At 36.6% G+C, this 17,210-nt stretch overlaps 1 protein-coding gene across 6 annotated transcripts in view; it reads right to left on the bottom strand.

The window, feature by feature from the left end:
- Positions 1-17,210, bottom strand: part of LOC115440530 (titin homolog) — a 131,723-nt gene that overhangs the window by 37,646 nt on the left and 76,867 nt on the right. For 4 of the 6 annotated variants that reach the window (XM_037443750.1, XM_037443754.1, XM_037443753.1 and 1 more), the window contains exons 6-14: positions 13,634-13,812; positions 13,174-13,335; positions 12,730-12,872; positions 12,256-12,636; positions 6,441-12,089; positions 5,873-6,262; positions 3,455-5,548; positions 2,037-2,921; positions 71-1,537 (exon numbers count right to left, since the gene is read on the bottom strand). In XM_037443750.1, coding sequence (XP_037299647.1) covers positions 71-1,537; positions 2,037-2,921; positions 3,455-5,548; positions 5,873-6,262; positions 6,441-12,089; positions 12,256-12,636; positions 12,730-12,872; positions 13,174-13,335; positions 13,634-13,812 — 11,350 coding nt within the window. The remainder of the gene's footprint in view (positions 1-70; positions 1,538-2,036; positions 2,922-3,454; positions 5,549-5,872; positions 6,263-6,440; positions 12,090-12,255; positions 12,637-12,729; positions 12,873-13,173; positions 13,336-13,633; positions 13,813-17,210) is intronic. The other 2 variants (XM_037443752.1, XM_037443755.1) reach the window with 2 other exon arrangements.

Consider the following 17,210-nt stretch of genomic DNA (forward strand, 5'->3'; position numbering starts at 1 on the left):
ATATTTTGATTACTATATATTACAAAAACAGCGAAATTATTAAATAAATTCAACGAAAACAATATAGTACCAGCAGCCGAAGTCTTTTCAATTGCGATTGATTCAGGCGCTCGTGTTGATTGAACTACTTCTTCATTAATGCCAACATCTTGCAGCGGCAGTGACTCCATTTCTTTACTTTTAGCTTGTTTTTGTATTTCTACTTCTGTTTTTTTCCCATTTAAATTCTTCGTCTCTTCAGTATGAAGATCTTGGAGACTTGCAGCTATGACCAATTGTTCGGGAGTAGATATTTGAACTGAAGCTAGATTAACTTCCTGAATCAAGTTTGCCTCATCTGATTCTAATTGAACGTCTTTAATTACCGTCGTTTGTTCTAAGATAATAGGTGCTTCCTCCCTAGTAACCACTTCATTGGCAGTATCATCAGTGCCTGATGTTTTCTGTGGCAATAAATTATCTACTTTTAATAGTTCAACTTGTTCAGTCCCAGTCAATTGAGTGTTATAGATTGCAGTTGCACTATCTGCAACAATATCAGCCACGTTCTGTTGTTGTTCTGATATTGATCCTACTCTTTCATCAAGAATAATTTCTTTTTTTTCAGCAAGATGGCTAGCGGTATTAGTTACATGTAAAATATTCTCCTCCTGCAATTTTTTTATTTCGTCCGGCAATACTATCTGTTCTGCGACGTCTTGAGGAACTATTTGTTGTTCAATTTCTTCAGCTGATTTAATGTCAACACTTTCATATTTGACTTCACTTTTAGATTCTGTTATTTCAATGCTTTCGGAATCTGCAGTTTTTAATTGAGTTTTTATGACCTCAGTAACTGTACGTTGTTCTACTGTATCTTGTTTTGATAAGGCTTCTGTATTTTCTATAGGTATTGACTGCATAACTAAAACGGCGTGAGGGTCAATAGGTTCAATTGCAGCCTGAATTACTACAGCTTCCGATGATTGAGATATAGTTTCTTCTGAGGGCACATTTACTACTGAATCCACTGGTATTAATAGTGGGATTACCTCCTCAGTTATGGTTGGTTTGATGTCTTCCACTATTTCTGCAGTTTCCAGAGCTGATTGTACTTCAATATATTTTTTCTCCTCGGGAACAGTTATTTCTATCTTTCTAGCCTGATTATTTTCAGATGAAGCAGACATTTGCACAACCACTTGGCCTATTAGAGCTGATAGATCAACAGCTAAATTGACAACTATATCTGTTACACTTTCTAATCCTTTATTACCAACAACAGGAGCTAGTTCTTCAGTTTTATCAATTACGTTCATTTGTATCGTTGTTAGTGCATTTTGCAGTTCTTGTGCTAATTTTGCTTTTTCTTCAAATGTTTTCTCATTTTTAATAGCATCCACACTATCTGTGGCTGTTGTTTCGGATGCAGCTAAACATTCCAATAATTCCTTAGCTACATTAACGGATTCATCTAATTGTAGTGCTGAGGATATCTTATCAAGTATTTGGGTTGTGTCTTCTGATATGAATTGGTTCATGTGTTGTATTAGTGTTTCTGAAAATGCATATTTATTTAAAATAGATATTTCAGAATTTGCTAATGTATCCATAAAGATACCTTGTACTTATTATGTGAAATATATCAAGACCATTATCGTTGGTTAAAATTTTGTAAGTTAAAAGAATGCTTAGATTGAATTTCAATTTTGCATTCCATAACATAAACATAACTAACTTCTTGTTCAATAAACATCATACATGTATGATGTTTATTGGACAAGAAGTTATGTAAATACCCTTACAAAATAAATATACATTTAATTGAAAAATATTCATATCATCTAGTATTGATACAACTGAATGTTATAAAATGTACGTATAATTTTTACCCCGTAAAAATATCCCCGTAAATCCATTTTAACATATTCCGGCTATCCTTTAAACCTACCATCCTCAACATGCAGTCATATGTCCTTTTCACTTGCACAAAAAAGAGAGAGTTAACGCTGTTCCTAGTTAGAATACGGTATATTTGTACCAAAATAATAACTTACCGACACATGCTCTAGCCAATGCATCTTCGGAACTTTCCTTTGCTTGTTCCTGTATTATAGACTTAGGTTTGTCAGTAGAAACCTCTTTAAACTCCACCAGCTCAGTTTCTTCACTGACTGCTATACTTTGCAATGATTCTCCTTTTTCTTCTGGTAAAAGATCTTCACTTTCTAAAGCTTTGGATTCAATGGATACCGCTGATTCTATGACTCTTGCGTTATCAACATCTATTTTTTCATCTTCAGATTTCATAATACGATGATCAATGCTTTCAACTACAATAGATTCTTCTATTACAGCAACATGTTTTTCTAACGCTTCAGCGTTCTCACCTGCTTTAACTTCAATTTCCTCTTTAGCTTCAGCAGTCTGTATGGCTTTTTCTTTAATAGCTTCTGTATCACCTACTGTTCCAGTCTGTGTGGTTATCATTGACGCGGCCTCAATTACTTGCTGTTCAAAAACATCAACTTGGCTTTCTATCGCAACAACTTCGTCTTTTTCTTGTACACTTTCAAGAACTTCTGCAATATTCACTACGGCGATTAAATCAGCCATCAAATTCTCACTGACTTCCACAATTTTTTCATACGTGTTTCGATTAACATCATCAGATTCTTTTAGAGTTTCAAGCGCTTGCTGGTAAATAACTGATAAAGCTGTTTGCAGTTGTTGCGCAAGCTTTGTTTGTGCTTCTGAAATCTCTTTTACTTCACCAGTTACTTCTTTAACATCAGGTTGTAGTGTTTCTATACTTTCTTTAAGTTCCTTCGCTGCGGCTATTGTAGTTTTGAGCCCTTCAATAACAGGTGTATTGGATAACTGTTGAATTTCTTCAACCAAGTTTTCACACACAAACTCGTCGATATGTTGTTTGAGTTTATCTAAAACATAAAAACATGAACAGTTTAATAATGTAGCCACTTACAAATCTATCTGCAGAGATCTGCGCTAATACTTCGCGCATGTCCCGATGTTGCGATTAAATGCAAATAAGTATTGTTAACAAAATTAAAATAAACAATTACAACTAAAACTGAAGCCTTTAATAGTCGATGAACCAAAAACGATAGGAATAATATTAAGTACCCAAAATAGATGTGTATTACCGTCCCTTGATATGTTCCCCTATCACATGATCAGCGGACATATCCGCATAAAACGCATACATCCCATATCCAAGGAGTTCAAGTATTTAAACAAATAGAAAAAAAAACACATTTTATGTTCCGACCGAGATCGAATCCTCAAAATGACTGTTACCAAATCTCAAGCATGCATTGCGAAAACTAATGAAGCTAATTTAATAATTAATATACTTAATTGTAAGTAGGTAGTATAACTTTGCCAAAAATATTTGAGAACCCGTAAAGTAAGGAATATAAAAAAATATATTAGTACATTTAAATTATATTACCAATAGGTGATTTCATATCTTCAGTGACTGGAACCGGATGTTGAGCAACCAACGCCTCTACTTTTTCATCAGCAACTTCCATTGTCGTTGATTCTTGAATTTCGTCTACTGCCTTCTCAGCCTGCGATGTTATATCTTCTAATACGCTTGCTGCCTCACTAGCAACTGCTACACTTAATACTTCAGCTACTCGAGGAATTGCATGTTCCTTTGCAATGTCTTCTGTTTTTGAAATACTTATATCTTCGACTACTACTTCTACATTTGTTTCAGCGGCAGCTTGTTCTGTAGGCATAACATCAGTATTTTCAGGTTTGGTCTCTTCTGGCAGTGTAATATCTTCAACAGCGACAATTTCTTGGATTTCTTGAATAGCTTCTTCACTGAGTCTAACCGCCACATCCTGAATTTTAATTTCCTGGACTTCAGTTTGTGAAACTGCTTCAAGTAATAGTGATTCAATTATTTCAACGGCAGGTTGTTCCACAGTTTTCAATTCAGCTGAATCAGGTAGCACTTCAGAAACAGGTTTGGCTTCTTCCACCAGTAATGTTTCTTGAACTACAACAGCTTCTTTTTCTGGTTCTTGTTCATCAGCTATTTGTTTAGATATTTCTGTAACTTTTTCTGCTATACTAGTTGCTTTTCCAAAAGACAATTCTTCAGTATCTTCTGCTTGTGTAGTAGTTTGTTCCACGACTTCCTTAGATGTTACGATCGCCATATCATGAGAAGTAATAGGTTCCTGATCATCACTAGTAGTCTGTTCAGTAGCTTTAGCTAGCTGGTTATCCATTATTAATTCTTCGACCTTTATGTATTCAGCTTTTTCAATCGCAGCACTTTCAGTGATTTCAACACTCAGAATTTCTTCAGCCGATTTTATATCTACTTTTTCTTCAGAATCTAGTGTCTTTGGTTCACTAGCCGTGACTTGTTCATCTACTAATTTTACAATTTCTGCAATAACTACATCTTCAGTAGAAATTGTTCCTACATTTAATTCATCAGCTTTTTCATCAATAGCAAAAATTGCTGCTTCTGCAGTGACTGATGATTCTGCGGTAATAGTTTCAGCAACAACTTCTTTCATATCTTGTTCAGTCTGATATTGTGTACTATCTTCCTTAATTTCTTTAGCAGTTACTTGTTCTACATTATCAATTAGTTTTAACTCTTCAATCTGTTCTACTACAGCTCGTTCCGTAACATCAACAGCAGCAGGCTGTTCTTGTGTAATCACGTCAGCAACTTCCTCTCCAGTTTCCATAGCAATAGCTGTGATATCTTCTAACAGAATTTTCTCCCTATATTGAACAGCTGTTTCTTCTATAACCTTTATAGACGCTTGTTCAGCTGGAGATATTTCAGTTATTCTGTCCAATGTCTGATCTACAATTTCTGTGGTAGTGCTTGCAAGAGACTCTGCTTCCTCTGCCGTCGGCATTATTCGGGATTCAGGTTTGATTTTTTCTACTAAAGGCTGTTCTTCTTCAGCAGCTACAATCTCCTGCAGCTGGACAGATTCCTTTTCCATTATACTAACAAAAGCTTCATTTTTATCATCTTCTGGTGCTTTGACTTCTTCAACTTGCTCTAAAACAGTAGCTACCGTTTCTTCGATAGCTGCCTCCGTAGGAACAGTCTGAACAGTTAAAGTCTCTTTCTCTACACTTTGAACACATTTAACAGTTTCTATTAATTCTGATGGTGCTTGCACCGCAACATGTACACCTGTGACTGCCACTAAATCTGCTTGCAATTGAGCTGTCACTTTAGCGATCCGTTGTAGTACTTCTGTACTGAGTTCTGGAGCAAGCTCTTGAGCGCTGTCAAGCACCTGGACATGTAACGCCATTAAAGCTCTTTGCAATTTAAGAGCAAGACGTGCTTGTTCAGTAGAAATCTCGTGGGTTATCTCACCAGTCTCTTCTTCTTTCATAGCTTCAGAGGTCGATATACTTTCTCGCAGCTCTTTTGCTATATCGACGGCTTCTTTTAAATCTTCTATTTTTATTATAGCTGATATCTCTTCTACAATTTCTATTAATTCAATATACTGGTCTATATGCTGAATGAGCTCAGCAGCTTTTTCTGAAAAAAAAAACTTATATTTAAAACATACAATAAAAAATATATATTTCACATATAAATTATTTACTAAACACGTATTTTCCACTTACTTACAAAACATTTTTATCTTGTTTTAACTTATTAATATTACTTTTTATTATAAAATTATTTTACTAAAATTAAATGACAAATCCTGTTTGTAAGTAAGAGACTAATGTTAAAGGTTTAGAAATGGTCTCGACAGTTTATATGACGGTTTTATCTTTTTGTGATAGTACTGAATGCGTTTTTACAAAGCTTGATAAGTCTATTGAGCCGAATGATGTAGATCACAATTTATTTTACCTTCCTGTTTAATTTCATTAAATTTAGTCTTGGCCGGTTGATTGACATTATTGAGTTCAGTCAAGAGTTGGTAAGTCGTCAAAAATACGCGTTTCAATTTTTCTACTTGCAATAGAGGTTTTCCTTTTAAACATTCGTCTGTGTTTAGCCAATCGAATTTAGATAAATTAGCTTTGAGAGACGCAATAGTTTCGTTTTTCATTTCAACTACTTTTGGCGATGCCAATTCTTTAGGGCTGAGAGTTAACAAGCTTTTCAGTTCGACGGCTAACTGCATACTTTCATTTACGTCTATATCAACTAGTAGCATAGACGCTACCATCAGATCTATTTCAATGTTTATGAAACGCTCAAGTGCACACTCCAACGAATCAATATTTGAATTGATATCTACAAAAAAAATTTAGCATAGTTTGTAGAAACCAAATTTCAAAATGTTTGTCGACGTAAAAGCACCAGTAAAATTTTTCTTATTGCTAATATTAAAGTATATATAATCGAATAAGTAATATATTATTAAAAAGATATTTATTTATAATAATCTAATAAAACAGTAAGCCCAACTCACCTTTTGGAAGTTTTTCATTGCTCTCGAGTGCTAATTTGTCGGATGAAATGATATCCTGAAGAGATTTTTCAATGATTTCTATAGGTTTAGCTATTTCTACCATAGATTGTGTAGCTTGTACATCCTCGACAGATTTAATAGCGTTTTGGATCGAGTGAATTTCCTTATCTACTTCCATTATAAGTGATAATTCTTCATTCGCAACCAACGTTACCTCGGATTCCAACGTTTGTATTATGTCTTGGTGTTTTTCTGTCATTGTCTTCACAAGTGATTCAGTAGAGTCGATATCAATTGAAATTAAATCTTCTTGCACTCCAGATAGGACTTGGTGTTGAATATCGACTAGTTGACTATGCAGAACTTGGAGAGGTTCAAGCATTTCAGTTAATACTTTTCTAAGTTTACCCTCTGGAGCAGTGTGTTCCGTAACTTCTACTTGTTTATACCCTAAGAGTCTTTCTCGTAACACATCAGCGCAACTAGAAAGACATTTCAGTATAATTAATACCTTCCCTGTGGGTGTGGCATCTCTAAAATCTTGATACTTTTGAATACATTTTAGTACTTCTTTTAAAGTGTTGCTTGTTATGATACTGGATGAGATTTTAGTCTGTTCTTCAATATACTCCATGAACTGTTCCATGGCTTTTACTAGTTGATTATCTTCTCTCGTCTTAATTGCTAATGGTTGTTGTAATTCTTGAATAACACCCACTTGTATATTTTCCATACTCGGTTTTGTTACTAGGACAACATTGCAAAGTTTAGTAACAACTTCAACTAATTGTTTGTCTTTTTGTTCTACAACCAATTTGCTCAACATCTCAACCGATTTATTAAGTTGTGCGGTTGGTTCTTTAAATAATAACTCTGATTGTGAATTTACGATCTCCACTAAAGAATTTCGGACATTTTTAAGGCACTCTTCTGCCTGTATCAAAAACGATGTTAAACATCCATTGACATCATCAGAAAGACTGAGCTGAAATCTTTTAGTTTTGAATTCCTCAACAGTAGTTTGTAAAGTATTAAACTCTTGCAGTAGTCGCACAATTTTTTTATGACTAGAAGCTTTAGATATAAGGCATCGCAATACAGTAAACTCGTTTTTGCATGTCTTGAAAAAATCTTCAACTATCATCAAATCAGCTAATGGCATATCTTGGTTTGAATCTTGAACCACGTTCACCGCATTAGCAGCTAAGTCATCTACCTGCATAAGAGAATCGGAGTCAATCTCCATTGCTAGTTGCGGGGAAGTGCACGATGTGATATCAGACACCCGAGATAAGTCAACAAAGTCGTATTCTTGGAGAACTGCAATGCTCTTTTCTACTTCATCCATGCCATCAATCAATTTTGCTTCTCTCGCTAACTTTTCCGGAGATTGTGGAATGAATTGAATTAATTCTTCTTGCACTTCAAGCACTTTCTTAAATAATTCTTGGGTTATAGATTTAACTTTTTCAATTGTAATGCCTGTCATGGGGTCCGTTGCTTCAATAAGAGTATCAACTACTACTTCGAGAGCTTCTACTTCTTTTGAAGCTGGTACATCGCTGGACCCATCTTTAGTTACTACAATAATATCTTTCAAATGCTCACAAAGTTCTCTTAAAGTACCGATTTTGTTTGATATTTCGATGGATTGATCAGCGAGTTCAATCGCAGGGAATATCGCCTGTGCACATTTGTCTAAATGCTCTTTGAAATCTGTTATTTTTTCAATTACGGAATGTAATTTTTCCGCGGGTAACTCTAAGATATTTTCATAAATTGGAATGTTATTCATTTCTAATACAGATAGACTTTGTTGGAGCTCGTGCAGCGGCTGTGCAATAGTAGCTAGTTTTGAAATGTTGACTAAATTTGAAATATCACTTGATCCCTCCATTATAATCGGATGGAGTATTTCTTGGATTCCTGAATGCAACTCACCTAGTCCCAAAGCGACTGACTTAAGACTCGAATAATCACTTACTTCTGATAGTGTGTCCAGTGCATCTAAGATCTCAGGGTTTTGTAAAATGGCGATATGTTCGTTCAGAGTGTGTAACGCTTTCGCAGTAGCAGATTTTGGAACTTCTTCACTAAAGGTCTCCAAATTTTGTTCTGTAGTAGTTTCTTCAGCAGTAGGAACCACTAAGCGATCAGAAGGTATCGTGTCAGCTGTGGTTTTAATACCAGAGATGTCTTCAAGCGTTGACATTTCATCCAATCCTTCAACGCCTGCCTCTTCTTGAATCATCAATATACAGCTTTGCAGATTCTGTACAGCACTGGCCATATTTACACTAATCTCGTACGGTGTCAAGTCTTCACCATATTGCGATATGACTTCCTGCTGTATAATTTCCAAAGTCTTTTGTAATTCGTATAATGGTTCAGCAACAGCAGATATTATAACGTTACTCTCTTTTAAACTTACAATATTTTCAACTATACTTTGATTCAGAACAATAAGATTCTGATTCAACTCACAAAGAGGTGTTGCAATAGTTTCTGCAAACGACGCCTCAGATATATCAGAAATATGCTCATCATGTTCTGTTCCTAGGGTTCCTACCGAAGCTATATATTTCCTAAGATCCTCTAACACAGGACATATAGTTTCCAAAACTGGAGCAAAACTGCTCTTAGCTTCTGTTGTGGTTTCAATTGACCTCACAGTGTTTATAGCTGCTATTGTTTGATCTATATGTTCTACCACCATGTTGGCTCTCATCGCATCAAATACTTGAGGAGACAAGTCTTGAATATGTTCTGACTCAACTTGGAAACTAACTTCTTCAGCCTTATTTATAGCTTCTTGTATACCAACTAAAACATCTGTAATGTTGGTTAGTACGGAGCAATTGAGTTCAGATTCAAAAACATTATTTACAAAGTTGTCTTTAATAATTGTCAGAGTATTACTAAGACTTGCAAGAGGTAGTACATTTTCGGTATCTATGTCTTTAATGGAGCTATTTATTCTATTGACAGCATCACATATTTCCATTAATGTAAAATATTTCTTAGCTTCATTACTTTCTATAACGTTTTCTAGCACTTTTGTTAAATTCTTGTGGAATGACTCCATGTGTGTTTTAACTTCTGGCATAGTTTCTAATCTTGGTAAATTGTTTTCTAACGTGATCAGAATTTGAGCCATCTTTTGGAGTACGTCCAATTTATTGTCGCTCTGTAATACATCGAAGGTGCCAACATTTCTCTCAATTGTGCCTATTTGCGTTGAGATTTCATTCAGATTTTCTTTAATTGATTTTATTGTTTCTTTTAGTGCTATTTTGTCGTCTACTTTTGTGTCCGTAGACAATTTTTCAAATGAATTTCTCAGTTTTAAAATTGAATCCACGACTGTTTCAATAATTTCTGTATTATATTTCTGTAACGCTGGCGAAGTAGATTCTTTCACAGAGAGAGATTCTATCTGTTCTAAAGAAGTTTGCAAGTCCTGAATCGAAGCAGACATATCGTTAAGTATAACATCACTACTCTTTATTTTAGAAATTTCTACTATTTTGCCGCTGTCTGCACTTTCCACAATGCGAAGTAAAGAGTTTAACGGAGTCCGAAGCTCAAAGACTGCTTTTTGCGTATCTCTCAAATGCCTTGTCTGAAGTGAAGGCTCTTCCACTTTAATTTCACTTGCTTCACTTAACAAATTTTTAGCTTTTATTGTATCAGCGGAAAATTTGATTACCGTTGACATTTCTTTGGTCAGAGAGTCAATCTCAGAAAGCACTTTATCGTCCGTAGTTAAGTAATCGGTACTTGTGACAGACTTTATCTCAGATGATAATTTTTGAATTTCGGCACCACAGTTCTCGATAAATGAAACGCATGTTTTTTTCACTAATGTCCTATTATCACTTTCTACGTCTATACACTTTTCTATAATTGTGAGAGACTGATGAAGAGACTTTAGTGATTGAGGAAGTCTGTTGAATAATGTACTGCTCACTTCCTTGGACTCCGTTGCGGTTTCTTTGGCAGCATCAGCTATACTGTGTATTTCAGATAGGGGTGTTATTAAACTACTGATTAACTCTAAACTTCTTGAAGCTGTGGCAGCAGAGGACATTAATTCTGACTTTAATATAATATCTCTTTCGATAAGCTGAACATCATTGATAACTTGCGTTAGAGAAGCACTGACATTAGACATTTTGGTTCTGAATTCTTCACCAGTCATTGAAGGTTTCTTAGGAGCTTCTGTTTCAGTCTTTACTTCAGATTTTACTTTCACAGGTTCTTCTTTTGATCGGCTTATTGACTTTTCGCTACCTGAACTTGAACGTCTTGAACCGCGACTGGTACGCCGTTCGCGTTTTGGTTTCACAGTAGCCGGTTCAACTTCGACTTCCACTGACTTACGAAGCTCATCTTTGAAGAGTATAGTTTTAGTTGGCTCTGATGACTCCTGCCCATCTTCAACAGATGGCTTCGAAGACTTTGACTTAGGTTTGCTTGAGCTATGAGCGCTGGCGAAACTATGCAGTTCACTTTCCGACAGGGCTTGTGTGTCATCATCTCGCTTCTCCTCAGAAAGCGATTGTTCCCGAGATAAACTGAAAAAATCCTCCGCACTTCTCTGTGAGTCAGATTTTTTCCTTATTAATTTCAGTGGCAGGTCAGCTTTTTCCTCGGAGAGAAGAGCCATTGTCTTTTCCAGATAATCTTCACCGGCTATATCAATATCTTGATCTAAAGATAGTTGCGGAGGGCCATTCTCGTCTGCTATAGATATATCTTCAACATCCGCCTCTGTCCGTAAATCTTCTTCTGGAGATGTAAAATATTCAGGAGACACATCGATGATTATTGCTTCCATTAATAAATTACCAGATGTCGAAGTCTCCTTAACGAATCTCAAAGGAGGCAATTCCACCACGTTATGTTCAGTGACATTTTCTGACAACTGGTCAGCGTACATTTCTACAATTTGCAACGCTTCTTCTTCAGTCAAATCAGGAGTTTCGTAAAGGGATACAGACACCTCTTTACCATCGAATGAGAAAGAAATTTCGCCCTTATCGTCAAGAGTAATGTCTCCGACTGGCGTATCATACATTTGTGAAGTTCTCTCTTCATGTATAGTACTCAAAGATAGATTTCTTTGCAGAGCTTGTTCTTCGGCTTTTTTCTTTTCCTTCGCTTTCATTGAGTCTTCAAAGCCGAGTAGTGAGGCGGAACTAGCCGCCACACCCATACAGTTCGATGCTTCGCAGGTATAAGTGCCGAGGCAGCAAGTGCCATCCTGTCCAGATATTATCCTGTGTATATCCCCAGGTTTAAGTTCTTCCCCATCTTTGTACCATTTGAGGACCGGCTGCGGGACACCTATGACTTTACACTCAAGGTTTACTGCGCCTTCATCTGACAGAATAGCCTGTAGGTTTTCGAGGAATCGTGGCTTTTTGTAATGTCTTGGTATAATGAGTTTAAGGAAACATGAGGTGACACTGTGCCCGAAATCATTCATGGCAACGCATTTCCACTCAGCCTGATCAAGGAATTCGAGGTTTTCGATGTCGAGGAAGAAAACCCCGCGCTCCTCTTTTCCAAGGTGGCAGCGGGCGGACTCATCCACCGGCTGATCGTCCCGATACCAAAGGACTGACGGCTCAGGCGGAATGGCAACTGAAAATATAACAATATTATAATAAACGTATATCAAAATTACTCAACCAAACTAGCTTACCTAAAGTATTTAAGATAGGAAGAGTTATAAGTATGACTCTCAAATATCAAACTTATTCATAACTTCTATGTTTATTTCAAGAGTTAAGATATGTAAAATGCCAACCTTTGATAGTGAATCGGAATGGCTCATCGATTTTCGACTCAACACTCTTTAAGCCCTGAACAAACTTCGGTGCTTGATTCTTGGAGAACAATTGCAACTTCTCTTCTTCATTCAACTGGTTTTGGATGTCTTCTACTGTCAGCTCGGCAGAACTGCTGGCCTGGCCCATGCAGTTCCTGGCGATGCAGCAGTAGGAGCCCAGAGAGTTGGTACCGGTGAGTTGATACACGTCTCCCGGCTTTAGCTCCTGGCCGTCTTTGAACCAGCTAAGCACTGGCGTTGGGAACCCGACCACCTTGCACTCGAAGGAGACCAATCCCTCTTCAGTCAGCACAGCTTGCAAGTTCTCCATGAAGCGCGGTTTTCTGTAGTTTTTCGGAACTGCACAGATTTTTAATGTTTTTGTAGGTTAGGTTTTTACAAATTCGAAATGTTACTATCATTAAATAATTCTAATTTTATAGATCAACTCACCATCCATGGACACGATGCAAGTGGAGATACCGACTCGCCCTCCGCTGCTGGTCGCGACGCACTTCCACTCGCCCTCGTCGGCCCACTCGGCGCTCGGGATCTCCAGCATGTACCCGCCCACTCCGTCCTCCAATACATGGTATCTACAAACCAAGAAAATATCATAATTTGCATTTGTGTAGATGCATTTCGTAAGATCAGTGACAAAGAACAATGATTCGCAAATTATCCTGTCCTTGATACCACCGTACTTTTCTTAATGGGTAGCCACTATGACTATATTATGATTTAGTCAAAATTCAGGTGCCATTAACTTCGATTGTTAAAAGGCAATAAACTTTGGTATAAGGGTCACTCCTTTTTTAAAAGAAGAGTGAGCCCCGGCTTTGGCACAAAAATTACTAGAAAAGTCACACTAAGCTTTAAGATATTGGTAGTCTATACCTTTCGCTAGGCTCGACCTTTCCTTCCTTGTTGTACCAGACGACGGAGCGCGGCCACGGCGGCACCACCACCTGGCAGCTGAGGGTGAGCGGCTCGCAAATCCTCGCGAACTGGTCTTCCAACTCCCGCGTGAAGATCGGTGGGGGCTCACCTGTGATGCCACTGAGCACAACAAGACATATTAGGAAGCTCTTTATAATTCTCGAAAGCCATTCTAACGTGAGATTGTAGAATATTTTTCTGATGTCGTTAGTAGTTTTTATTTTTTTGCAGCAGCATAAGCCTTATTCTCAAATAAATTAAAGCTTAGATTCTCTGACAATTCCTCTACATTCGAAAGTCTCGCCAGATTCACATAAATGCATAAAGAACACAAATAAAGACTTGGCATACATTTCTCATTTAATCAATAAATATTGCCTTCCTGTTTAAAAATAATTATATGCTTATGATTTTCTACCTGGCAGCCGGTCTAGTGGAGCCCTCCCTGCTCGCTCGGCCCACGACATGCACCTTCGAGGAAGAGTATGCCCGGCCCATGCAGTTTACTGCCTCACAGGTGTAGGTGCCGAGCGACGTGGGATCGTCAGCATTGGCGGTCAGCGCAAACACATCACCAGCCTTTATCTCACGACTGTCCTGCATTACAGAATCAGAATCATGGTTCTACTAACTGTAGAAAAAAGCCGGAAAAAATCAAAATGTTGGGCATGGAAGACAAATAGCTAGGTCCATCGTATACCTATATTAATATACCAATCATCATTGCATATTTTTTTTTTTTCATTAGCATTTTCTTTTACCTTTAAGAACATTAAAGTGCAAATTCATATTTAATAATAATAAAACAATATAAATTTCAGTGTTTTTATACTTCTTTTGACGTCAATGGGCTGTTTCAGTAATCGTGAGCACAATCGGACAACGAGAGACATGGCCATCAATTATTACCATACACCGGCGGTAGGTGTTGGTCGAACATTATACAATATCTTATGATTATGCGTAGTATTTCTACTTTTGTGTGTACAGTCCTTTCAAGATTTTTTTGTTGTCAAATTAATTAAGCTAATCATAAATCATGCTCCAATATTATCGACTTTACTCGACAAAATTGTATAAAACATGAATTTAGAAAGATAATCGCGATTGGAGTATTCCTAATTCGGGAGACGGGCTGTCCATATTTTGACACGACAACAACACTTACAAGCATAATGTATACCAAAAGTTATTCAAGTAAAAAGACTTTCTCAAGTCTCATTGAAATCAATAATGGACACCGTCTGAACTAGTGACCGAATTCGAAACAAGTTGTATTTAAAAGTAATGCACCAATCCCATTCATGCATATATTTACCACTCAACAACCAACGTTACTACTCATGGAATCGAGCACCTTCAGCTTTCAATCAACATTTGCATTCAATCAAGTACATCATACCGATACTCTCAATTTTCACGGCCAAACTAGTTCAATAATTTAGTAATATACTGCGCACGTGCAAAATAATTTACGATACAAACTTAGTACTACGATCGTTAATTACAACGTTAAAACAATTTTATGTGTCCCGTACCATATGTTCGTATGCAAGGTCTATTGATATCGAGTTATGATATGACCAGAATAGTAGAAGAGTTTCTGTTTGAGGTTGATACAAAAGGAGTTTGGAAATGGAATTTAAACTTCGTAAAGTAAACGTAGTACGTGTTCTTTTAGAGATCGGTAGTGTATATTATGCCTACTTTCGCCTTAAGTCCCTTGCAGTAAGGCGAGTCTGTTCCTGTTGCATCATCGTCATCATTATCGGCCACAAGAAGTCAAAAGCAGCCTTCAAAGAGCGTGCTCCTACCAATTACGGGCTATAACTCCAAACTGAAAAATCCTATATAATTTAAGCGACCTGGATCGGAATCGAGACTTTGGACTACCTTCCTCGTACTTATAGAAGTACTGCGCCATCCATCCCCTTTAGTCTGCATTATTGCCTATCCGATTACAATTGCATATAAATAGGAATTCCTAAATTGGAGTCGGTTTAGGAAAATTGTTTATACGAAGATTATCTTTTTTGGAAATTCATATTAATGATTCGTATTTTACCGTTCATTTGCAAGCGGTTCCCGTAAACTCCAACATATGTATTCGTACCGGTTTTCCCTTTTTTACGGATTTATTCTATAAAATTTTTGTTATACATCAAATAATAAAATATTCCATCGATATTTTCGTATATTGTACTAGAATAATAATCACGCTTTGAAAACGTTTAATTTAATTCGTTAAACCGCTGGCTGATACCAATGTACGCAAATCCGATTATGCATTTAATACATAACTTTAAGTCCGAAAATACAGTATAATTAAAAAGTGATAAAGCTTAAATTTATATTTAGGATCTAGTCTCCGATACTCGTCATTCGATTCCTGGATTAACATGAACTATATTATCGATGAATGCCATAATCTATTTATTCCGCGAAAGGACTTGTGCATTCAAAGCGGCAGACTAAAGCTTTGATAATCCACAGTAATGTAATTTCTGGTTATTCCACGAACTAATATTGAAGTATATTTCTAGAATGCTCTTTTTGTTTATACTTAGAAATGAACAATGATTTTAATGAACTTAAATAATAATAAATTCAGGCGACCCACGCGCATCCTACATACCATACTTAAATTACTCCTTTGCTTCGAGAGATTAAAAATCTGAATATAAGATGAGTTTCGAGAGTAGATCTAAACAATTAAGAGGGTTCCGTGCACCGTGCACCGGTAAGGATGTGACCTTTATCGATAACAGGGTTACTCCGACGCGCCTGCCGATAGGGTTGGCGCTCTGGGTTGTAACTGAATATTATTAACAAAAATACTCCGTTTAGGAGATTGGTATGATTGTGATGACGCTTGTTTGCTTTTATTTCGATTTTTAGTTAAATGAAACTCAAGATAAAGAATTAGTTCAACCTGTAAGAGTTTAACGTAACAGAGTCCTTCTAGGTAAAATAGTAATGCTGCAATACAATATCAGCCAGTCCGATTTTTGAGCCTAATGTGGCGATTGGCTCGCTCCCTAACACGTCAAAGAACGGAATATACATGCTGAAAAAAAAATGCCCTGGTTGCACTTCTGCCCGCACCTTCAGGGATAAAAGCGTGATGTGTGTATTTATCAGTTCTCACCTTGTATGACGTTATTATAAACAATTAGATGTCAATAGAGAACTTTACTGGCATTTCTGAGGATAACTGTTGCATTTTGAAGAACGAAATTAGATAAGACAAAAGGTTAAGACTCAAAATGGAAAATCTTAGTCTTAACCTGCCCCCACGTGGTCAAGGCGTAAATATATCCTTACATAAATGACTACATACAAATATTTTCATATTCAATATAGTCTACTAATCCATCTATCAAATTTTTAAGTATTAAATCCTAACTGTCAGCCCTGTTATGATATATCACCTAATGCTAGCAGGCATGTTGGCAATGACAGTGAACCAACGTTCAAGGTCACACGTGTGGGCCTTGAAGAGTGTTGCCAGGGTTGAAATTACCCGTGATTCTCCTTTCCCTTTAACGAACCAATTTAATATGACGAGCATCCTTTGTTGATAGACAATATCCCTAGATAACAGGCGCAGAGAAATTAAGGTGGAGTGCTAAACTAAAAAGGTTTCCATGATAATCGTTGTTAAACGAGTGGCGAAACAAATATACCTATGATACGACTGTTTAATATTCAACTACCCATTTTAAATGTATAATTACTTATTTTTAGTATAATGTACTAGTCATGAAAATATGTCTTCAATATCTAATCATTTTACCTCACAACATCTCTCATTGCAAAACAAAAACACAACGCACTTAGCTGCAAAGACTAATACCTACCCAGAAGAATTTTGTCATATAATTACCTAATTTCATGTGGAAGAAATAGTCAAATCTCAGGTATACGAGAGACATATTTTCCTTCAAAACCCGGAATTTTAAATAAAGACAATCCTGGCAACACCATCTCTCTAA

Source organism: Manduca sexta, chromosome 27 (genome assembly GCF_014839805.1).
Source record: "Manduca sexta isolate Smith_Timp_Sample1 chromosome 27, JHU_Msex_v1.0, whole genome shotgun sequence".
Classification (NCBI taxonomy): domain Eukaryota; kingdom Metazoa; phylum Arthropoda; class Insecta; order Lepidoptera; family Sphingidae; genus Manduca; species Manduca sexta.